We start from the raw sequence: 25861 nt of genomic DNA, 5'->3' as shown, positions 1-25861 counted from the left end.
TTGGTTGCGTATATTGCACATATTTGGCAGATGTAATCACGGGTGTAGCGTAATGCTTATGTTCCTAGCTCCAACGGTGCAGTAATACCTAACAATACAAAACAATACACACAAAAATGAAAAGAAATGAATTAGGAAATATATGAAAAGGTAGGAAACAGAAACACATACTGTACAAGCAATTCTCATAGACTCTGACCAAGCAATGTACATTTTATGTCAGAATGGTGTTACAAATAACAACTTGCACATCATCCTTCATAAGGCAAAGTGAATTAGCAGAGCTTAGAGCATCATAGAGAGAAAGAGTGGAATGAATGGGTACAAGTCCCACTTACCTTGTTCAGATGCTCAACCTGGTTACAATAATGTTCAGTGGGTTACAGACACCTATTTAAATGTATTGGAGTGGGGGTGGCATGGTGGTGGGGTGCGTGAGAGCTTGGCACCTGTTCAAATGGCTGTTATAGAAACAAACTCCTTGCTGACTCTGCTAATGACTGACATGTTTGTGCTTTTGGTTGTTACACGAGTGGAATAATATGCCATTTAGAAGATGCTTTAATCCAAACCGATTTACAGTAGTGAGTGCATACATTTTCTTGTGTGTGACCCACAGTGGGAATCAAACCCAAAATGCTGCCATTGAAAGTGCAATGCTCTAGCAAAGTATTAAGTAATAACAGTAATAACAGTAATAATAGTACAATGTTGTACAATGTTGTTAATAGTGTGATTACGGTGTTTCTACACAAGTATAAGAGTATCTACTTCTGGCGCCGACAGAGATGGCTGCCTCGCTTCGCGTTCCTAGGAAACTATGCAGTTTTTAGTTTTTTTACGTGTTATTTCTTACATTGGTACCCCAGGTCATCTTAGGTTTCATTACATACAGTCGAGAAGAACTACTGAATGTAAGAGCAGCGTCAACTCACCATCAGTACGACCAAGAATATGACTTTCGCGAAGCGGATCCTGTGTTCTGCCTTTCACCCAGGACAACGGAATGGATCCCAGCCGGCGACCCAAAAAAACGACTTCGTAAAAGGGGGAAACGAAGCGGTCTTCTGGTCAGACTCCGGAGACGGGCACATCGTGCACCACTCCCTAGCATTCTTCTCGCCAATGTCCAGTCTCTTGACAACAAGGTTGATGAAATCCGAGCAAGGGTAGCATTCCAGAGGGACATCAGAGACTGTAACGTTCTTTGCTTCACGGAAACATGGCTCACTGGAGAGACGCTATCGGAGTCGGTGCAGCCAGCTGGTTTCTCCACGCATCGCGCCGACAGAAACAAACATCTTTCTGGTAAGAAGAGGGGCGGGGGCATATGCTTCATGGTTAACGAGACGTGGTGTGGCCACAACAACATACAGGAACTCAAGTCCTTCTGTTCACCTGATTTAGAATTCCTCACAATCAAATGTCGACCGCATTATCTACCAAGGGAATTCTCTTCGATTATAATCACAGCCGTATATATTCCCCCCCAAGCAGAAACATCGATGGCTCTGAACGAACTTTATTTGACTTTTCAAACTGGAATCCACATATCCTGAGGCTGCATTCATTGTAGCTGGGGATTTTAACAAGGCTAATCTGAAAACAAGACTCCCTAAATTGTATCAGGATATCGATTGCGCAACCAGGGCTGGTAAAACCTTGGATCATTGCTATTCTAACTTCCGCGATGCATATAAGTCCCTCCCCCGCCCCGCTTTCGGAAAAGCTGACCACAACTCCATTTTGTTGCTCCCTGCCTACAGACAGAAGCTAAAACAAGAAGCTCCCACGCTGAGGTCTGTTCAACACTGGTCTGACCAATCTGATTCCACGCTCCAAGACTGCTTCCATCACGTGGACTGGGATATGTTTCGTATTGCGTCAAACAACAACATTGACGAATATGCTGATTCGGTGAGCGAGTTCATTAGAACGTGCGTTGAAGATGTCGTTCCCATAGCAACAATTAAAACATTCCCAAACCAGAAACCGTTGATTGATGGCAGCATTCGCGTGAAACTGAAAGCGCGAACCACTGCTTTTAATCAGGGCAAGGTGACCGGAAACATGACCGAATACAAACAGTGTAGCTATTCCCTCCGCAAGGCAATCACAAACAAGATAAGCGTCAGTATAGAGACAAAGTAGAATCTCAATTCAACGGCTCAGACACAAGAGGTATGTGGCAGGGTCTACAGTCAATCACGGATTACAAAAAGAAAACCAGCCCCGTCACGGACCAGGATGTCTTGCTCCCAGGCAGACTAAATAACTTTTTTGCCCGCTTTGAGGACAATACAGTGCCACTGACACGGCCCGCAACCAAAACATGCGGACTCTCCTTCACTGCAGCCGACGTGAGGAAAACATTTAAATGTGTCAACCCTCGCAAGGCTGCAGGCCCAGAAGGCATCCCCAGCCGTGCCCTCAGAGCATGCGCAGACCAGCTGGCTGGTGTGTTTACGGACATATTCAATCAATCTCTATCCCAATCTGTTGTTCCCACATGTTTCAAGAGGGCCACCATTGTTCCTGTTCCCAAGAAAGCTAAGGTAACAAAGCTAAATGACTACCGCCCCGTAGCACTCACTTCCGTCATCATGAAGTGCTTTGAGAGACTAGTCAAGGACCATATCACCTCCACCCTACCTGACACCCTAGACCCACTCCAATTTGCTTACCGCCCAATTAGGTCCACAGACGATGCAATCTCAACCACACTGCACACTGCCCCAACCCATCTGGACAAGAGGAATACCTATGTGACAATGCTGTTCATCGACTACAGCTCGGCATTTAACACCATAGTGCCCTCCAAGCTCGTCATCAAGCTCGAGACCCTGGGTCTCGACCCCGCCCTGTGCAACTGGGTACTGGACTTCCTGACGGGCCGCCCCCAGGTGGTGAGGGTAGGCAACAACATCTCCACCCCGCTGATCCTCAACACTGGGGCCCCACAAGGGTGCGTTCTGAGCCCTCGTGAAGAAGGCGCAGCAGCACCTCTTCAACCTCAGGAGGCTGAAGAAATTTGGCTTGTCACCAAAAGCACTCACAAACTTCTACAGATGCACAATCGAGAGCATCCTGTCAGGCTGTATCACCGCCTGGTACGGCAACTGCTCCGCCCACAACCGTAAGGCTCTCCAGAGGGTAGTGAGGTCTGCACAACTGCCCTCCAGGACACCTACACCACCCGATGTCACAGGAAGGCCATAAAGATCATCAAGGACAACAACCACCCGAGCCACTGCCTGTTCACCCCGCTATCATCCAGAAGGCGAGGTCAGTACAGGTGCATCAAAGCTGGGACCGAGAGACTGAAAAACAGCTTCTATCTCAAGGCCATCAGACTGTTAAACAGCCACCACTAACATTGAGTGGCTACTGCCAACACACTGTCAATGACACTGACTCTACTCCAGCCACTTTAATCATGGGAATTGATGGGAAATGATGTAAATATATCACTAGCCACTTTAAACAATGCTACCTTATATAATGTTACTTACCCTACATTGTTCATCTCATATGCATACGTTGATACTGTACTCTATATCATCGACTGCATCCTTATGTAATACATGTATCACTAGCCACTTTAACTATGCCACTTGGTTTACATACTTATCTCATATGTATATACTGTACTCGATATCATCTACTGTATCTTGCCTATGCTGCTCTGTACCATCACTCATTCATATATCCTTATGTACATATTCTTTATCCCCTTACACTGTGTATGACAGTAGTTTTTTTTTGGAATTGTTAGTTAGATTACTTGCTCGTTATTACTGCATTGTCGGAACTAGAAGCACAAGCATTTCGCTACACTCGCATTAACATCGGCTAACCATGTGTATGTGACAAATAAAATTTGATTTGATTTGATTTGATCTATATATCCTACTACCTGAGAAAGTGATGCTGCTGCATCCTTGTTTTTTAACTTTTTTGTTCAACTGTCTGCTTATTGGTCAAGTATTGGATCAGGGCCATAGTTGCCTTTCACCTGATAGGGCTTCCACTCCGAAGAAAATTTGCATGATTCATAAAGGTACACTACATAGCCTTCATCCCAGCGAGCAAAAGTGTTTGCAATGATGTCTTTGAGCCGTCTTTTATGTGACGTCATGGACAAGTTGTGTACTGACTATAAAAGTATGCTTTCCAGATGTATTTTTAGTGATCAGAAAAAGGTATTTAATTGGCCAGTTAAGAACCAAAATATGACATCCGAGAAAGGTACGTATGTATATACTGTATTCTAGTGAAGACCTATCCTATTTAACTATTGCTGTACAAGTAATATTCTTCAAATACTACATATTCTATTTGTAAATGTATTTAACTAGGGAAGTCATTTAATAACAAATTCTTATTTTCTAGGAACAGTGGGTTTAACCGCCTTGTTCAGGGGCAGAATGACAGATTGGTAACTTGTCAGGTCGGGGATTTGATCTTGCAACCTTTTGGTTAATAGTCCAATGCTCTAACCACTAGGCTATGCTGCCACCCCGAATACTGTCCATGTTGTCTACACATCCCATCACACATATACCCCGGACCCCGACATTGCTTGTCCTAATATTTCTTCATTCCATTCTTTTACTTTTTGGATTTGTGTGTATGGTTAGATATTAATGCACTGTTGGAGATAGGAACACAAGCATTTCACTAAACCTGCAATAACATTGCTAAATATGTGTATACGACCAATAACGATTTGAGTGACGTGTCTGATCTAGCTAGACAAATAATTGATTTCCTCTCACTCTGAGCTATGGAGAAGGCATATTTAAAAGGGACAGTCTAGCAATTTCAGCAATTGTGATTTCATCTCGGTGATTTAGAGCTCTCAACATGAAAAAATACTAAATAATTTTGTAGAATTGAAGCACGACTACTTTCTCTTGACACAGAGGGACGAAATCACTTTGTGCTGTAAAATAAAGTTGTAACGGGTCTGCAGTAGGGCTGGGCGGCAAAGTTCCCTCAAAACTGTGCGCAGTCACCAGAAATATCAGCTCACAGAGAGAAAGAAGCATGAGATTGAATTTCACTCAACTTTCTAGAGCGGGGGTCACCAACCTGTTGATTGGAATCGATCCCCAAGGCATTTCTAGACGATTGTATTGATTCGAGATACCTGCCAAAAGGTTGATCGTACATATCATTAGGATTGTAAGAAAATCAATACGTAAATTGTTATGATTGTAAGAAAAGCCATGTGTGAAACATGAAACATAAACGTGACATTTAATCTGTGATCATACAAACACCATGTTACGATTACAGACCAGGATTTTAGGCTTGAACAAATCTGGTGTTGCAATTCTGATGTGCAATAATACCTTTTTGGAGTTTTGGCAGTTTTATCTCACCAACAAACAAAAAGTACACCAAATGGCCTGTGAGGAGTGCTACACGAACAAGTATAACACAGTATAAAAAAAACGTAAGTCAGGGAAAACAGAAAGAGGTATCCTGCACATTAGCTCACAGGCCTCTAAATATAGCCTCAAATACATTTTTCCCAAAACAGTTGAAGAAGCCTGTGCAGTGGCTGATAGAGAAAGGGGTTGTGCAATGGAAATAGCTATAACAAGCCTGCATACAGAATGGATTTCACTAATACAACTGTCAAAATCCCTAATGTAAGGCCTACAGTCATGCTCTCAAATACTGGAAAAAGTGTGATTATTTACGTTACATGATCACCACAGTAGCCCCACGCAGTTATAAAAATAAATTCTGCAATTATATCTCCATTAAATAACACACAACAACATGGCATATTCTGTGAGATTTCAAAACGTTTAAAACCATGACTAGAGAGAGACTGTCAACGGATACAGCAAAGAGATGATGTTTTTACAAGTGAGTTCATGTTTCTTACTCAGCCCTGTCAACACCTTGTATTCAACACTTGTATAAGCTATAAAAAATCACTTTCTTCCGATTTCCACTCAACGCTACAACAAGCACTGCAGCAGTAATGAATGAGTAGGAACGTGTATCTATAGGCTTGTGCTGTTATTATTAGCAGATTGGGTCATTTTCAATATCGAGGAATATTTCACTTTCTCTGTTCATAGGAGTAACAACATGTTTTGTCCATGAGGCAGAAATAATGCGGTGCGACTCGAGTTTCGCCAGCTGGAAGACGTGTCCTTTTTGGTCAATGTCAGCGGAGGAAAGGGCGAGCGGAGGGATGTTGAGAGGCGGACCCTCAGTCTGCTGCTCTCTCCCTCCGCTGAGACTGGCCATCAGATGCAGGCACCATTAACACAGTAAAATAAAAAATAAAAATGTATGTTCACTCAGCTGTGCTTCACAAGTAATGCAACAATGGATCTATTACCGTTGTGATCATATAGCCTATCTCAACTTTTGAAATATAATATTAAAAAAATGGCCCGAACAACAGTGAATTGACAGGGCAATTCAGGCAAAGACAATATGCGTTGATAATGTCTTGGATCTATAGCTTACTACACAAACCTCATTGCTACAGTACTGTTTTTAATTGGTTCATGTTGCTTAGGCTTATTTTTTTTAAAGTCACGTTAAACCAAATCTGAGTGGTAGATCTCGGGTTGCATTTTGACTCAAAGTGATCTTCAAAAGGTTAGTGACCACCATTCTAGAGTTTTCCCTGTTAAAACTATCAACGTTTCCCTATACTGTGGCAATTGTGATCAAATCAACACAATATTTGCAAGAGATTTTGTTGTAGGCAGAACAAATCGGAGTAGGATTCTATTCCGCTGACATGCACTACTCAGCTAGTCCTCTACACAAACCTGTGCTCCTATATGCAAATAGACCATTGCCATATGGATCTGTGTTTACAGCATGAGACAGGCTTGAATAAGCTAAGTGGCCAATAAGCAGAGGGTAGCATAATTTGTCTGTTTCTCTGTAATAATGATTTGGGAATAATAATGCCTTGTATTTTGTAAAGCGGTTTCTTGCATCAAACAACATTTTTCATTCACCTTCTTGTCTGAAGGACAAGTGGATAAACAGGTTCATGTCAAGTCCGGCATGTTTTTTTTCTCCAAAAGTCTCACGGAATGTAGGCCTACATTGAACACCACACATTGGCTGCTACTGTAGGCTGAATGATAGAACAGCTATTTCCATGTTAAAATGTTATGTGATGCATTTTCTCTACGGTTTTTGATGGTATGCCACTCCGCTAGGCCTACATTATGATCAAATAGCCACAGTAGCCTACATGGCCACTGTTAAAACTGTAACCTAATACAGGCACTTACAGTGTTCACAGTAAACGCATGCTGGAAGTTGCACAGAATTTTCACAAGGTTCTAGTTTGCGTTCAGCAGACCTGAAATTTGCTCAGTCCCGAATGTTTTTTGAGAGAACATTGCTGGGCGGTATATCGTATTTGACTATATACCAGTATTGATGCATGGACTGGTTTGAGTTTTTACTTTACCTTGCAAGGTTTAGATGGTGGGTCTGGCAATAAGCACGGTCGTCCCGTCAGGCCCCCATCTTGGCAGTGTAGAGAAATTTTAGCATTTAAGCCAATTTGCAATTCTACAACTTTCTCCATGCAGCTAATAGTTTGCGTTTGAGTAAAAGATACATTTTGTTATTATGTTTGAGTAAAAGAATAGAGCAGAGCATAAGCCATGGCAAAATGCATAGAATTGTAGGATATCAGCTTAAAAACCACAAAGAAACCCGTCCGGTATAACGTAGCACTGTGATAAAGTCGCTCTCACTACACTGGAAGTTAATACAATTATGACTTTTAGATCACGAAAACGTTATCATTACATGTCAGATTTCAATACTGTCCGATGTCATAACTCAGGAGGATGTCTTTGATAATGTCTTTGTGATAGTCCTAACTTGAGAAATGTGTCATTTAATGAAGGGTCTAGCACGTTTCTTATTTGTCTGCCTCTTTAGTCCAGGGCAGTGTTGCCAACTCCTCAGTAAGGAAAGTAGCTATTGGCTGTCCTAAAAGTCGCTCAAAGTCGCTAAATGACGTCATCACCTAATTTGCATACTTGGCCATGTGCATGTAATGGTGATGGACGCTGTAGGAGAGAGGAATAACGTCGTGGGAGAGACAAAACGTGAGTAAAAAACACCCTAAATATGTTTAGAACTACAAATGAGCAAGCTGCAGAGAGTGGCATCACACACAGCGAATAAGAACCAGAAGTTTGAGGCCATACTCCTCCTTCAGCACTTTATGGACCCCATTGTTAATCCCCGTCATAACAGAGGCATTGTCAGTCCCTATCCCCAGGAGTTTCTCTTTGGTAAGACAACACTTCTCGAGGAAAGCCACAACAGCACGGGCTATAGATTTGACATCTCCTCCCTCCAACTCAACAAGCCCCAGAAATGTTGATACAATTGTCTGCTTGGTGTCACTAAAGTACCCTATCACAACCCCCAGGTACTTAGAAACACTTACATCCGTGGACTCATTGAGGAGGCTGAAACGCTGCTCACCCACATCTGCGACCAACTTTTTCAGAAGGTAGGGTGCTAGCACGTGGGCTTGTGTTTGCGCGATTATGCGACCTGTGTTAATTTTCTATATCTGCTACAAGAAGTGAGTTATTATTAGTGAATGTGCATTATGCATGGTTCTTGTTAAATTTGTAACAAAAATTGCGTTTTCATAGACAGACTTGAAAGCCATATCAGTGATTATTGCAAAAAAAAGAAGGTTCAACGGTTTTGATAAAATAATGTAATTATTATTGGTTCTTATGGTTGCAGAAGGCTTCAGAACAGCCTCAGTTCGTTGGGGCATGGACTCCATAAGGATACTTGCCCATGTTGACTCCAATGCCTCCCAGAGTTGTTTCAAGTTGGCTGGATGTCCTTGGGGTGGTGGACCATTCTTGATAGGGCTCCCAAGTGGCGCAGCGGTCTATGACACTGCATCTCAGTGCAAGAGGTGTCACTACAGTCCCTGGTTTGAATCCAGGCTGTATCACATCTGGCTGTTATTGGGAGTCCCATAGGGCAGTGCACAATTGGCCCAGTGTTGTCCTGGGTTTGGCCAAGGTAGGCCGTCATTGTAAATATGAATTTGTTCTTAACTGACTTGCCTAGTTAAATAAAGGTTAAATAAAAATGCACAAGGGAAACTGTTGAGCATGAATAACCCAGCAGTGTTGCAGTTCTTGACACGCTCAAACCGGTGCGCCTGGCACCAACTACCATACCCCACTCAAAGGCACTTAATTATTTTGTCTTTCCCATTCACCCTCTGAATGGCACCCATACACAAACTATGTCGGATAATGTTTGTATGGATTGAGCCTATGCATGTTTGTACAGAGCTATACGATCAACCTCTGACCTCACAAACCGTACACAGACGCACAGGAAGGGCACACAAACATCCCAGAATGTCCTTCACTTTTTACCAGGGTGCATTTCTCTGACCCACTCCTCTCTGAGAAAATGCCTGTTAGAACTGATCATTTGTGTCAATTCAATATAAACCGGATTCTTCAAAATGTATATTTTTTTTCTTCCACAGATTTTGAAGACCTTTTTGATGACAATGATATCCGGTGAGGAAGATTATGGATGTATTTATTTTTGTAGAATTTGTGAATAAGTTGATTGAATGAACAAGTGGATGAGCAAATATACTGTACTGGACTTGTAAATCTTTTTTTCCTTCATTTTTCGGGACTATCTGGCAAACTAGCTATTTCAGCTCTAATGACATATAATTTCCATTCAGCCAAATAGGGGTGCTAGTTCTAGTTTATGTTTTTCCGTTGCTACTGCTGGCACCAGATGTTGCAAGATTCGTAAAAAATTCCAGGCATTCTACTATATGTTGGAATGTTAAAATGATGAGTTGCTGTCATGCTCATGTAGCTTCAATGGACTTCCATGCTGGATTGTAAATGACTGTCTCTCTCAGAACACCTGTTCGTCGGGCATTCAGAGCTTAATTATATACGAGATGATCCCCGAGACTTGGATGCAGTCGCCCCCTAAAACATACTGCAGATGATGAATGGGGCTTAGCAAAGAATCACTTAAATTATTTGTAATGACACAAATAAGTCTGTTAATAATAGCTTATACTGTATATGGGCACAGTGGGGCTTGATGGTATAGTAGATTTAGGATGGATATCCTGTGTGATTTTGGTCTCCGGAGTTTACATAAATGTTAAGGAGAAAAATGTGTATATACACTATATATACAAAAGTATGTGGACACCCCTTAAAATTAGTGGATTCGACTACTTCAGCCACACCCATTGCTGACAGGTGTATAAAATCGAGCACACAGCCATGCAATAGACATAGACAAACATAGACAAACATAGACAAACATTGGCAGTAGAATGGCCTGACCGAAGAGCTCAGTAACTTTCAACGTGGCACCGTCATAGGATGCCACCTTTCCAACAAGTCAGTTCGTCCAATTTCTTCTCTGCTAGAGCTGCTCCGGTCAACTGTAAGTGTTGCTATTGTGAAGTGGAAACCTCAAAAATAGTCAAAATAGTCTGTCCTCGGTTACAACACTCACTACCGAGTTTCAAACTGCCTCTGGAAGCAACGTCAGTACAATAACTGTTTGTCGGGACCTGAAATGGATTTGCATGGCCGAGCAGCCACACACAAACCTAAGATCACCATGCGCAATGCCAAGCGTCGACGGGAATGGTGTAAAGTTAGCCGCAATTGGACTGGAGCAGTGGAAACGCACTCTCTGGAGTGATGAATCACACTTCAACATCTGGCAGTCTGACGGACAAATCTGGGTTTGGCGGATGCCAGGAGAACGCTACCTGCCCGTATGCGTAGTGCCAACTGTAAAGTTTGGTTTATGCGGAATAATGATCTTGTTCAGGCTAGGCCCCTTAGTTCCAGTGAAGGGAAATCTTAACGCTACAACATACAATGACTTTCTAGACAATTCTGTGCTTCCAACTTTGTGGCAACAGTTTGGAGGAGTCCTTTCCTGTTTCAGCATAACAATGCCCCCTTGCACAAAGCGAGGTCCATACAGAAATGGTTTGTCGAGATTGGTGAGGAAGAACTTGACTGGCCTACACAGAGCCCTGACCTCAAACCCAACAAACACCTTTGGGATGAATTGGAACGCTGACTGCGAGCCAGGCCTAATCACCCGACATCAGTGCCCGACCTCACTAATGCTCTTGTGGCTGCATGGAAGCAAGTTCCCGCAGCAATGTTCCGTTGTCTAGTGGAAAGCCTTCCCAGAAGAGTGGAGGCTGTTATAGCACCAACTTAATATTAATGCCCATGATTTTGGAATGAGATGTTCGACGAGCAGATGTTCACATACTTTTGGTCATGTAGTGTGTGTATATATACTGTTGTCAGGTCCATTATTATTGGCAACCTTGATAGAGATGGACAAAAAAGATGATACTGAACTATAAAAATGGGGAAAGTATAATATTTTATACAAATACATTAGGGGAAAAAGATTTTCAACAAGTAATAAAAATACATTAAACAACAGGGGTCAAAATAATTGGCACCCCTGTTTTCAATATATTTGACTCACTTAGCACAGAAGTGAGTGCATACATTTTTGTACTGGTCCCTGTTGGTAATTGAACCCACAATCCTGGCACGGAAGATAACAGCACTGAGCCTTATTGAAAATCATTTTATGAGATTGGAGTACACATGGGGATGGATCTTGGCCCATTCCTCCATACAGAATCTTTCCAGATCCTTCTTTGTGGATTTTGATGCATGCTTGGGTTTATTGTCTTGATGGAAGATCCACTTCCGGCCAAGTTTCCACCTCCTGGCAGAAGGCAGGTTCTTGGCTAAAATGTCCTGATACTGGGTAAAGTTTATGATGCCGTTGACCTTAACAAGGGCCCCAGAACCAGTGGAAGCAAAATATCCCATGAACTTCAAAGATCCACCACCATAGTTTAGAATAGGGTTAGGGTTCTTTTCTGCATATGACCCCTATCTTTTAGAGAGAAAAAAAGTATTACTTGTTAAACAAAAATCTAGATGTAAAAAAAATTGTATTAGTATAAAATGAGCAGCATACCACCCTGCATACCACTGCTGGCTTGCTTCTGAAGCTAAGCAGGGTTGGTCCTGGTCAGCTCCTGGATGGGGACCAGATGCTGCTGGAAGTGGTGTTGGAGGGCCAGTAGGAGGCACTCTTTCCTCTAGTCTAAAAAAATATATCCCAGGGCAGTGATTGTGTAGGGTGCTGTCTTTCAGATGGGATGTTAAAAGGGTGTCCTGACTCTCTGAGATCATTAAAGATCCCATGGCACTTATTGTAAGAGTAGGGGTGTTAACCCTGGTGTCCTGGCTAAATTCCCAATCTGGCCCTCAAACCATCATGGTCACCTAATAATCCCTAGTTTACAATTGGCTCATTCATCCCCTGTAACTATTCCCCAGGTTGTTGCTGCAAATGAGAACTTGTTCTCAGTCAACTTACCTGGTAAAATAGTGGATAAATATAGTTAATGTTTTTTAGCATACACTATAGCTCAGTGTTTGTATTTATTGTATATTATTTTTTGCTAATCTTTTTCAAGGGTGCCAATCCTTTTGGACTTGACTGTATGTATGTATGTACTGATATATATATATATATATATATATATATATATATATATATATATATATATACAGTACGAGTCAAAAGTTTGGACACACCTACTCATTCAAGATTTTCTCTTAAAAAAAACAACATTTTCTACATTGTAGAATAATAGTGAAGACATCAAACCTATAAAATAACACATATGGAATCATGTAGTTAACAAAAAAAGTGTTTATTTTATGATTATTATTTATTATATTTTATATTTGAGATTCTTCAAAGTAGCCACCCTTTGCCTTGATGACAGCTTTGCACACACTTGGCATTATCTCAACCAGCTTCATGAGGTAATCACCTGGAATGCATTTCAATTAACAGGTGTGCTTTGTTAAAAGTTCATTTGGGGAATTTGTTTCCTTCTTAAAGCGTTTCAGCCAATCAGTTGTATTGTGACAAGGTAGGGGTGACATACAGAAGATAGATATGATTTGTTAAAAGACCAAGTCCATATTATGGCAAGAACAGCTCAATAAGTAAAGAGAAACTACAGTCCATCATTACTTTAAGACAAGAAGGTCAGTCAATGCGGAAAATGTCAAGAACTTCAAAAGTGTATTCAAGTGCAGTCGCAACAACCATCAAGCGCTATGATGAAACTGGCTCTCATGAGGACCGCCACAGGAAAGGAAGACCCAGAGTTACCTCTGCTGGAAAGGACAAGTTTATTAGAGTTACCAGTCTCAGAAATTGCAGCCCAAATAAATGCTTCACAGTGTTTAAGTAACAGAAACATCTCAACATCAACTGTTCAGAGACTGCATGAATCAGGCATTCATGGTCAAATTGCTGCAAAGAAACCATTGCTAAAGGACACCAATAAAAAGAAGAGACTGGCTTGGGCCAGGAAACACGAGCAATGGACATAAGACTGTTGGAAATCTGTGCTTGGTCTGATGAGTCCAAATGTGAGATTTTTGGTTCCAACCTCTGTATCTTTGTGAGACGCAGAGTAGGTGAACGGATGATCTCTGCATGTGTGGTTCCCACTGTGAATCATGGAGGAGGAGGTGCTTTGCTGGTGACACTGTCAGTGATTTATTTAGAATCCAAGGCACACTTAACCAGCATGGCTACCACAGCATTCTGCAGCAATACACCATCCCATCTGGTTTGCACTTAGTGGGACTATCATTTGTTTTTCAACAGGACAATGACCCAACACACCTCCAGGCTGTGTAAGGGCTATTTGACCAATAAGGTGTGATGGAGTGCTCCTACTGTACTGTGATTTATTGCATAGGACACATTTAGATGTTCCAGATCCAGGAATGGAATCTTTCCTGACCTTAGAATGAACTGTTTTCCTGTCCACAAATATACTTTTTTTTAATCAAGTGTGGATAACGATGGGTCTGTTCAGGAGGGTGCAGAGCACAGAACATTATAGAACATTGTGTAGAACAGATGATTGTCTGCCATGTAAGCCTAGATAATCATGACGCCTCTATTCATTACATTTCTAGCTGCACATTTCAGAATGTTTCACCTCATTGATTAGACCCCAATGTATGTATTCCTCTCCTGTTGGTGGTATGTAGTTCAACATACGAACATGCAAGAGAACACAGATGAAAAACTGCTTACTGTACATGAAAGTGTAGGCAGGGCCTCATCATTTTTACAGCAAGGGTCTGGTTTTTTATGATTTGTTTTTCTCCACAAGTGGTATGAAACCGCTTTATGGGCTTTGCACACACATTACTTGCCATGATTTTTCCAAGAATATAAAATGTTGACATATTTATATTATGGTACTATTAACTTATAGTTATTTTCAAGGCAACTGGTTCATTGACCTATGCAAAATGCATCCTTTAAGGGGAATATTGGGCATGTAATGTTTTCACTTAGCTGATTATCCATATTCTATACTATATACTATGCAAATGTAGAATAGCCCTTTTTACGCACTCTATGTAGAAAAACATAGAATGCTTATGAATGGTTTATGGAGCATCTACGAAGGCCTTCTGTAGGGTCATTATAGGCTTCATAAAGCCTTTCAAGTTGATTCCAATGAGACCAGCGGAACTGACCTGGTTCTACGTGGCCTTTTCAGAGCTGAGTTGGCAGTGTGCTAATAAAGGCCTCTACTTCATTAGTGTTTCCAGGAAATACAGTGTAAGAGGAAAGATTGGTGCAGTGGGATATATAGGACTGGCTAATGACTAGGGCTGTCTTTACAAACCTGCTGGAGACACAGAACATAGAGATATATACTAGTAGAAAGTATGCTAGATGTAAGGCTGAGTGAGGGACCTTTTCATTTGTTTTATTCCAGACTCAACACAGAGATCAGTTGACTGGTTTTAGGGTTTACTGAGAGAATCATGCTGCCCGAATCAACGCCAAGATCCATAATAATGGCCATTCTATCCAAAGACATTGTTGGTTGATTGTTATTGGGAGCAATCCAGATGCCCCACATCTTAACCCTAAATTCCAAATCGGTGTCAATAAATAAGCTATACATCAAAACTTACACCTCGTTTATCTGTTTTTAAAAAAAATCCAGGGGTCTTGCTGTTCAGTGCGGTTAATTACAGGCCCCCTATTGGTCAGTCAGCCAGAGGTGAAAGAGCCAATCCTGGAGTGCGTAACAGCATGCTCGAGCCGTACGACATGCCTTTTGTTTTTAATGATCAAGAGGCTCTTTAAAAATGTTACCCTGCGCTCCTCTCCCATAAAGGGGAGCAGTTAGGTAGGGTGTACACACAGCTCGGTTAGCGACACCCACTAAACCAATCAACCCAGAGAGTCACTGGCTCCTTGAGGCCGTCCCAGGAGGGCAGAACTTCAGTTGAACAACAGGTAAGTCATGGATTACAACGCTTGATGATGTGATGGTTGCAACACAATAATGTGCTTATAAATGTGTAATGCATGCTAATGTATACTTTATTTAAAAAAAGTTCATCTAAATGGTTTACTTCACCATGGTTAAAGCTAGGCTTATTTTGTACCAACTTATTTGTGTGATATGTTAGTGTCAGTCAGTAATAACATGCAAAGTTTACTTTTGAGAATCTTCAATGATTCAGTTGTTGGTTTGGGAGGGAAGCTGAAGATGTATTTTCATGATAACAGATAAATAAGTAAAGGTATATTCTGTCAAGTCAATCCCTCCATCAGTGGTAAAGCCAATAGCTGGAATACATAGGATATCAGCACATTTACATGTTCTAAGTTTCAAATCCTTTGAAGACTTTAAAAATAAGAGAAACTATGGTCTAGTCTGACCTCGCTGAGAAGTTACTGGCCATTGGTGCTCTATGATTAGTGCAATGCTCCAAGTTCAGCTGTCGTCAACGTTCAACCTTGATAGAACAACCAAATTAAAATGATTTGAGTTTTAATTATTGACCCTTGACAGGACCACTACTTGGGCCTGAATAAACAAGTTAATGAATTTACATGACCGTACACAAGCAGACATTTGGTGCGGTAGGGGAGGCGGTCGGTACTTGCAAATCATTGTTAAATGGTGCAGGACGTGCTGAAAGGGGAACACCATCGTTACATTTGATAATAACTTTTGAATAAGCCATTATAAATGCTTATAAATCTCTGTACAAATGTTTAATATAAATTGCATATATGACGTTCTAAATGAATTGTAACGCTTAAATGCTTATACATGTTTATAAATGTTCACAAATGAGGAAATATTCATTTATTAAAGTTCTTTAATGCTTATTCATGAAAATGTGTATAAAGCTTCACCCATTTTTAGCATGGTCAGGAATAACTTCCACCCTCCCAATTGTTCCTTATAAAGACTGAATATTCCCAACTTTGCCCTCAGGAAACAGATAAAGCAGAATATGGCGCGGACAGGAAGGCTAATGTTTTCCCTCATATCCACCGGAATTATTGTAGTGTTATTGCCAGGTGAGTGAGACTTCTGCGCTCCTGCACTTTCTGTTTGTATTTGATTTTATTAGGATCCGGATTAGCCAACGCCCATGGCAACAGCTAGTCTTACTGGGGGTCCGACATAATGAAAAATATGACAATTTATACACATTTAATAAACATGAACGTGCGGGTGTGCGAGGGTGTGCATCTATCAGCTACACGTACCTGTCAGTAAATACACACAACAAGTAGGTCAACTTGGGGGAGAGGTTTTGTACTATGAGGTATTGCTTTATAAATGGGAGATGGGAGTTCCACGCAGTCATTGCTCTATACATTATTGTACTGTTTCTGAAAGACATGCTTGACTGATTGTCTGACCGAAATAAAAAAATAGATCACTTTATATCAGTCACTTTACAGTTGACCAAAGGCATTGTACAAGTAGATTGTAATTCATACCACACATGGATGTTAGTACACAATCATTTATTTTCAATGTCACTAAAACGACGGGCTGTTCCTACACACTAGATACAACCAATGCATGTACTGTAGATGACAACTTGCCAGCCATAGGGGCATAACATACAACTTCTTATGTATATCAGAACTTTTTCACAACCCCACCATAAAAATACATACAGTACACCTCTGATGCCTTGCAGCGGCACTTTAGCATCATTAGTAAAGGTGAGGCCCGGCAGACGTCTCACCACACCTGAACTAGCTGACGGGGCGTTTTCCCCCTTCTGCCAGTAAACATCTGAAAGGAAACCCCTGGTGCTTTTAATGTATGGAGACACGGTGTACCGAACCTCGGAACATGTTCCACTCCTAAACATCTTAGTTTACAGTTGAGGTTTAATTGGGTGGGATGGAGTGAGGGGGGGGGGGCTTTTGGGCATGCTGCCCAATGCTCTTTGTAGTTTTACTGTTTCCACTGACTTCCAGTGGAACCCCGTGCAGTAGCACACAAACTCAGGCCCTTCAATCCTGATCAAAGTGACTGGAGTGTGGGTGTCTGTGTGTGTGTGTGTGTGTGGGGGGGGTTATGTATTTATGATGGAAGGGTGTGTCTAGGTGTGTGTACGTGTGAATATGTATGTATGTTGTGATGTGTCTGTGCGCTTGCATGCATTAGCGTGTGTGCGTATGTGTGCCTGCCGCCGTGTGTTTTTAGGTTAATCGGAAAAATGCGGCCTGGGCTGTGCCTCTAAGGGTCGTCTCCTGCCGTGCACTCCCAGGGGTCTAGCAGAGCCAGCATTTTACCTCATCTGGGGGACACAACATCTGGTTCCTGTCGACTCATGTCCCTACTGTTGTTTTACAGAGTTTCTGGGGGCCGGCCCGGTGAGGCAGAATGCGAATGAGGGTGAGTGAGGGGGACTGGTTTGTAGGGGACAACAAGGGGAACATGGATATTAGCATGCATACTACTGGACAGTATGTCATATCAAAATATTTTCAGACATTACCAGCAAACTCACTTACTGTGATATTTATATGCATGTACACACATCCTTACAGTACATACACAAATACTAAGTCTTGTACTCACACATACTTGTGTACTGGTGTACTGGTGTTTCTTTACTCTAATATGGCACTTTTGGAGTCCACATTCTCTTCTTAATATGTGCTGTCTTTCTCTCTCTTGTTCCAGCATCTGCAGTATCCAGTGATGTCCGCAGCAAGAGGAGTCTTACCGTTCCCATTCCTGTCCTCAAGCGTCTTCCTGACTTCTGGGGATGGTACAAGTTCTTCATGGATACTGGTAACCAGGAAGGAGTGAGTGGCAAACATTCCACAATCATTTTTGTTTTTAGTGAGTGTACTTTTGGTTTGACACTTACCTTTTATATTCATCCTACACATACACTTCACTTCGTTCACTTGTAGATAAAGTGGCACTTTGTACGGCACCTGCCTCCCGTACCATCTTCATTGGACTGTATTAACAGTCTTGATTGAGCTTTCCTTGCACAATGTAATAGTCAAAAAAGTGAACTTCAACCAGCTGGCATTCCAGGCAGGCTAAATCAAACATACCATTTGAACCAAGGTCTGGATCTGATGGGAGTCTTGTCTTTCCCCTGTCTTCACCTTATAGATAGAGCACCTGGACAAGATGTACCTGACCTACCTGCAGAACAAGCACCGTTCCGAGGAGGGTCCCACCTTCACCCATTACCTCACCCACCTCAGTGCTATCTACAAGACTTGCGCCGACTCCGACGACCCAGAGTGCATCGCCGAGTCCACCAGCAAGCCCAAGGCCAAGGTGGTGATGCCCGTGCCTGTCAAGACCGCCACAGTCAAAGTATGCAACCCTTATATCGACCCCTACTGCCCCTTCCCCATGATCCCTAAGATTGCCGCCCCAGCCACAGTCAAGGCCGCCCCAGTGCCTGTCCTGACACCCCTCCCGCCGCACCCTCAGAAGACCCCCACAGGGTTCTACTACTATGCCCCAGTCCTGGAGCCCTTCCTCACCGCCGAGCAGAAGATGGAGCTGCTGCGCATCTGCAACCCCGACGACACCGAGTGTCTGCAGTACCACTTGCGTGCCGCCTATGGCTATAGGCCCGCTCCTGGACCCGCACCGTCCTACGCCGCCCTGGGCTGCGATCCCACCGAGGACCCCTATTGCCGGCCAAAGCTGGTGAAAAAAGCCCCTTCCAGCTTCTACAACATGTACCCCACCTGCGACCCGGCCACCGATCCCCTGTGCATGGCTAGCATGGCGGCCCCATCTCCCGCTGCCAAGGAAGCCCCCAAGGAGCAGCAATGCAACCCCCTCTTCGACAAGGGCTGCAACCCCCTCACTGCCACCAAGTTGGCCGGCCTCACCAAGCCTGTCCTGGAGAACACACCCAAAGACAAGCCGGCGCCCGGCCCTCTGGCGTGTGACCCACGCTATGACCCATTCTGCCTGCTAGGTGCCGCCGCTGCCCTCCGTAAGGCTCCCCCCATGCTGCCCCAGTACCGGATCCACTCCCGCCTGGGCGTCCTTGGGAAGACCAAGGAGGGCCATGACTGCTACGTGCACTACGATAAGGGCTGCACGCCCTTGGAGGCCAGTGATGAACCCAACGCCCCCGTCGCACCCCAATGCCACCCCTATGACTTTACCTGCAATGGAATGTCTGCCCCTTCTCCCCTCACCGCTGAGGCTGACAAGCACAAGAGTGGCGTGATCCTGCCCGATCCTGACTGTGACCCCGAGTACGACTACAGCTGCCGCCTGCGTCGTGCTGAGGATGCCTCCGCAGCGGCCAAGGATGAGCCAGTGCAGCAGGATGCTGCCCCCGAGTATGCCGTCCCACAGTTTGAAGACTTCCTCAGAAGCTACATGGCCATGGATCAGTACAGGAAGAAGTAAACACAAACACAAATCTCAACGAGATGCTATATCTAAATAGCTAGAACCGGAGGAAAGTGATACAAGTTCATATGTTATACATACACACACTCAGTCCTCCCAAGGTGCTAACACATCTCTAATGGTCAAATACTGCTAAAGCAGGACGACTAGGGTCTTATCATCAGAAAAATCCATACATGCAATAGTGAATCAGAATCGCTCAGTTACAGTGCCTGAAGGTGTATTATTTTACCGTCTGTGATATATGTGGGGAACCCAACATGAGTCCCTCTAAGTTTTATGGTCCCATAGAAGACTATGTGAAAGGTGTGCATTAAATACTATGCTTGTCTCTAGAAAATGTATGTGTTTGTAGAATAGGGGAAGCTAGCATACTTGAAGACTGTCTTAGGCAAATCTGTGCCTATGTATGTTTTCTATGGTTGTACATTGTCGATTTCTAGTGTATTGTGAACATAGTGTCTCTTGAGTGTATTTAATAGCTTTTTATAGTTTTTATAGCTTTTCTAAAAACCTCAAACCCTTCCTCTGGTTAGATTCTTTTTTAAGTTCCAAATAAAAAGTTTTAAAACAAGCTCCCATTTTCCTATGGAAACAGTTAATACCCCCAGTACACAATGATATATCACAGTGGTATCTGAGAGCGTGTGACAACCCACATGAAAACAGAAAAGGTCATTGCTGGCTGAAATGTCGTACTAGCAAACATGTTCAGCATATTAGCGATAAGAACAATCACTGTTGGTCATCCCCTGAATTCAACAGTGGTGTTAGAAGTGGGATCCAGCGGCGTGCCCAGGTAGTTAGAACACGTTTCAATATCATGACAAGGCTTTTTTCTATGTGATGACTGAAACAGAGCCATATAAAGATTCAGATCTTCATCAACGCAACATGCAACAATTTAAAATATTTTACTGAGCTACAGTTCATATTAGGAAATCAGTCAATTGAAAATAAATAAATTAGGCCCTAATCTATGGATTTGACATGACTGGGAATACAGCTACGCATCTGTTGGTCACAGATACCTTTTAAGTAAACGGTAGGGGCGTGGATCAGAAAACCAGACACCTCCTTCGCATAGAGCTGATCAGGCTGTTGATTGTGGCCTGTGGAATGGTGTCCCAATCATCTACAATGGCTGTTCAATGTTGCTGGATATGGCGGGACCTGGAACTCGACGTCGATCTAGAGCTTCCCAAACATGCTCAATGGGTGACGTCTGGTGAGTATGCAGGCCTTAGAAGAACTGGGACATGGTCAGCGTCCAGGAATTGTGTACAGATCCTTGCAACATGGGGCCGTGCATTACCATAGTGAAAAATGAGGTAATGGCAGCGGATGAATGGCACAACAGGATCTTGTCACGGTATCTCTGCATTCAAATTGCCATCGATACAAGGCAATAGTGTTAGTTGTCCGTAGCTTATGCCTGCCCATACCATAACGCCACTGCCACCAAATTTGAGATAAATACACATGTTGTGCTTATGGAACATGTCTGGGATCTTTTATTTCATCTTATGAAACATGGAACTAATGCTTTACATGTTGCGTTTATATTTTTGTTCAGTGTAGAACACATAACATTTATTTACACTCAGACATGAACTCTGCACATATGGGTTTTCTTATTCCTTGCACTGGAAGGACTGACATATTACAAATCTATGCTCCTGACTGAGAAGCATAGAAGGAAATGCTACAACTGTATGCGTTTTACAGGTATCAATTTGCTTTACCCGCAGCTGTCGGCAATGGGAGGCTTCCCCAGGTTTTTCAACTGTCACCAGATGTAGCAAACATTCTGGCCTCAAGGTGTACGCTGCTGCTGACATTTTAAAACCAGGACGCAGTGGAAGACTGTAATAACTACCTGAAATCCAAATTGTGCTCCTGGAAGCCTGTGGAAATATGCCCTAAATTGCAGGTGTGGTCTTGTAAATGTTTTGTTTCTGGTGTGTTTCTGCTGGTTGAAGGGAGTTAGCAAGGAACATCTCCGCCAGGGGATGCTATACTGAGGCTACCTTCGATTTCCTGCCAACTAAGTGTCTATTTTCTCAGAAGGTTTGAAAACCACAGCTCATTAGTAAAAGTATAATATCTGTCACACCCTGATCTGTTTCACCTGCTGAATTCATATTATCAAATCAAATCAAATTAAATGTATTTGTCACATAAACATGGTTAGCAGATGTTAATGCGAGTGTAGCGAAATGCTTGTGCTTCTAGCTTGTGCTTCTAGTTCGGACAATGCAGTATTATACTACTGGTATACTATTATATGAAATGATATGAATATACTAACGTAATATAATTAATATTATACTAACATTATGCTATTATATTAGCATTATACTTTTTGTTTCATGTTATACTCATATATTAATTTAGAATAATTACTCATCCAGGTTGAGGATAGTGCATCTGCAGTGGACAGATGTAGATTGAGCCAGAGCCAGGTTGCCACTGCCACCCCAATTTTTAATCATTTTAAGAGGCCGAAGTCAGGGGACCTAGATATGTTTTTTAGTTTCCACCTCCAACAAAAGTGAAACGTCTGTGGTATAGAAGGTTTTCTTTTGTGAAGATGGGACCAACAGGAAGTAGCTGTCATACAGTGAAGAGAACCATGCTTTATTCTGCTTTGTTTGTGTGGCATTTGCAAGGCCCACAGAGAACAGGCCTTTCATGAACGGAATGGCAGACTGGAAGCGTATCCATCAGAGAGTGGAAGAGCATGAGAAGAGCATTATGCATAGCGGTCATGCTGAGGCCTGCTTTCTAAGGTCCTTCAAAGGTAACATTGAGAGCCTGCTCATCGGCAGTCAGATGTCTGCTCATAGAGAGCAAGTGTGCAGAAGAAGGCAAGTGCTAGAGCGCATTATAGATGTTGTTAAAGTCATAGGCAAGAGGGGTCTGAGCTACAGAGGCATGCAGTCTGAAGCAGCTTCTACGCTAGAAGACAGCAGCATTGACCATGGCAACTTTTTAGAGATGATCATTCTGCTGGGAAAGTATGACATGTATATGAAAGAGCATCTCACTGCCTGCATGACTCTGGGTCAAGAGGGGGCAGAGGCTCTCTAATCACTCTATTATCAAAGACTACCATCGATAACGTCATTACCACCATCATACACACAATGCAGGCCACCATAGCAAGTGAAATCCGGGAAGCTGGTATGTTTCCAGTTCAGGTTGATGGGACATTACAACACAAGATCAATGCTCTGTCATAGTCAGATATGTGACAATCGTCATCCACGAGAGGCTTGTGGCTGTGGTGAAATGCGAGGCATCCACTGGACAATACTTTGTCCAGGTACAGAGTGAAGTACTGGAAAACATGAAGCTTGACATCAGCAAGTGCCTTGGCAATTCCACTGATGGAGCCTCCAGTATGCAAGGCCAGTATAAAGGCATCTCTGCCCTGCTCGCTGCAAGGTCCACCAATCAAGTGCATGTGTTGTGCTATGCACATATTTTGAACCTTGTGTTTGGCAGACACAACAGTGTCTTGGCAGTGTGGGTCACTTTTTTCTCCCATTAACAACATGGCTGTGTTCTTCCGGGAATTCTACCAGAGGATGAACATTGGGGAGAAGGAGAGCGAGGACCCAAGACACAGACGTCTGGCTCCAACTGGAGCTTTTGGAAATCCAGATGAGGGTCTGTATGTTGATGTCCTTCTCACTCTTTCAACCATACAAGATCAGAAAAACATCAACACCACTGCACGGGTCAAGGCACAAGGATACATTGAGGGGGTTGCTGAAGTATGAAACAACACTTATAGCTCAGATATTCCTCCGGATATTTCAGGTCACCTCGTCAGTCTCAAGATATCTTCAAATAAGTGGAATGGACATTCTGTCTGCACATCGTATGGTTGTGTCCACAGAGGAGCAGCTGAAAGGAATGGCAAGAGATATTGAAAAAGTCAAGTCTGCTGCAGACATTTGCTCAGTGGGGCTCGAGACCACTCTGCCTACGAAAAGGTCTCGAAAATAAGAAAAACCATGCCTGGAGAGATGGCACAAGATGGAGACTTTAACTGGGGCAGAGAGCGCACACCGGATCAGTGTCCTTAATCAAATTCTGGATACAGTTATAGATGGCATCCATCGGCGATTTCTGAGTAATGGCACTTTGTATGCCGACCTGGCTCTTCTGGACCCTAAACACTTTAGTCAGCTAACATCCAGTGCCAGTGGCCTTCCACAGACAGCACTTCAACAACTAAGCAAATGTTTCATCAAATTTGACAGCAGAGCAACGGTGGACAATTTACAGAGTGAGCTCATGAGACTTGGCAGAACAGTGGACTAGGTTAAAAACAATCAGGATTTGAAGAATGCACAACCAGGGCTACGGAGGATCATGTACCTGAAGCAAATGAAAACGAGGTGGAGATGGTGAACAAGAGCTTTTCATCTTGCAAGGACTGTCCAGTGTGTTGCAACAGTATTCTTAGTCAGTACAACCTATTGACTGACGCGTACCACATCCCGGGCCTTGTTTACAAGTTCCTACTTACCTTGTCAGTAACCCAGGTAGCTTCCGTGCGGAGCTTCTCTACTCTGAAATTCCTCAAGAGTAGGCTCTATCTCAACAGCACCTGGAGGCTTTTATGCTCATAGCTACTGAGCGAGATGTTTTAATGGCCCTGGACAGTGACCTGGTTATAGATGGCATTGCTGAGAGAAGTGAGCTGCTGCAGAAATTGCTAATTTAAGGAGGTAGGAAATGTTTGTATTTTTATTTTATTCCATGACTTGCCTGCTGTTGTGCCAATATGTGCCAATATGTGTTCCTTCTAGCCAGCCTCCTCCTAAGAGCAACACGTTGCCCTTGTTTTATTTTACATCTATTTTACTAAAGTTATTGTTATAAATATTGTTCAGTAACCTTTTTACATAAAGTGTGGCGTGGGGGGGGGGGTCTGAGTCAAGAAGTCCAGGGCCATTTTTCATTCCCATTCCGTCCCTGTCTGACACCGCCTGATATAGAGGTTCTGGATGGCAGGGAGCTCAGCCCCAGTGATGTACTGGGCGCACTAGGAGTGGAGAATTTCCGAAAACGATTACGCAAGTTTTTTTGGTAATTATCATCCATCAGGAAAAGGTCATCCATCAGGAAAAGGTCATTTCCAGCAGCCAGCACACATAACTGTGTGCTCTAAACAACTATTGGCTAGTTCTTCTGTCTGTAAAGAAACAGGCGGGGAATAGGTTGAGCCTGCTGCAATGATTAGATTATAACAAGCCGCTCTCATTTCCCCATCTTCCAGTCGCAAGTCTCCCCTTCTCCAAACATTATGTGTGAATCAGAACCTGTAGCTAGTCATTTGTTGTTAAATTTAGTTATTTCCTGTCGACTTTACTGATGTCACGGTTGTTTTTGTCTGTCTACGTGACATTGTTTAGTAGGCCTACTTTGTCCGTCCGTATAATTACTCCATGGCTGATGACATTTGTCGTTATGTCGTAATCCAAGCCAATGTTTGCCTGCTATTATGATTTATTCTCGCCCGGGCAAGTTTACAGAGCGACAGATCATCATAAATTAAAACGGCAAAAGTAGATCGTTTATTTTGATTGTACAAATGTTGTGGCATCAGTATCAGGAGAGAAACATTTTGCACCTCTCAAAAGTGAAACAATATATGGGGCAAGCGAATTAGCCTACTTTCATCTAAATCTGTCTGGAATAAATGCAGACAGTAGTAGTCAGCCATGCATTAGGCTATTTATTAGCCTATTCCGTTGATAATTTAATAGGACTAAGTAAGTAAATCATGTGCATTTTCATCTGTCGGGGTTGTTTACCTTTGAACAATGTGCGTGAATGAGTGAAGGAAAATAGCGATACGCTCTGAGTGATAGCACAGTAATGCATACTTGAAGTATAGGCTTTACCTACATTTAAAGTGCACTTCCGGGTTTCCCGAGTAAATCC

The 25861-nt window shown here is 42.8% G+C and overlaps 1 protein-coding gene across 1 annotated transcript; it reads left to right on the top strand.

Moving 5' to 3' along the window:
• Positions 1-16687: 16687 nt before the first annotated feature.
• and2 (actinodin2) lies at positions 16688-19894 on the top strand. Its single transcript, XM_024434213.1, has 4 exons — positions 16688-16730; positions 17843-17884; positions 18176-18300; positions 18623-19894. Exons 1-4 carry the CDS (start codon positions 16688-16690, stop codon positions 19892-19894), a joined length of 1482 nt encoding a protein of 493 aa, XP_024289981.1.
• Positions 19895-25861: the final 5967 nt, after the last annotated feature.

The sequence above is a fragment of the Oncorhynchus tshawytscha genome, linkage group LG10 (genome assembly GCF_018296145.1).
Source record: "Oncorhynchus tshawytscha isolate Ot180627B linkage group LG10, Otsh_v2.0, whole genome shotgun sequence".
Classification (NCBI taxonomy): Eukaryota; Metazoa; Chordata; class Actinopteri; order Salmoniformes; family Salmonidae; genus Oncorhynchus; species Oncorhynchus tshawytscha.
This window is presented reverse-complemented; position numbering and strand designations above follow the sequence as displayed.

Coding starts and splice junctions, on each gene's coding strand:
- and2 (XM_024434213.1), top strand. CDS start 16,688: ATGAACGTGCGGGTGTGCGAGGGTGTGCATCTATCAGCTACAC. Junction 16,731..17,842: donor TGTGCATCTATCAGCTACAC/GTACCTGTCAGT, acceptor GTTGTTTTACAG/AGTTTCTGGGGGCCGGCCCG. Junction 18,301..18,622: donor ATACTGGTAACCAGGAAGGA/GTGAGTGGCAAA, acceptor TTCACCTTATAG/ATAGAGCACCTGGACAAGAT.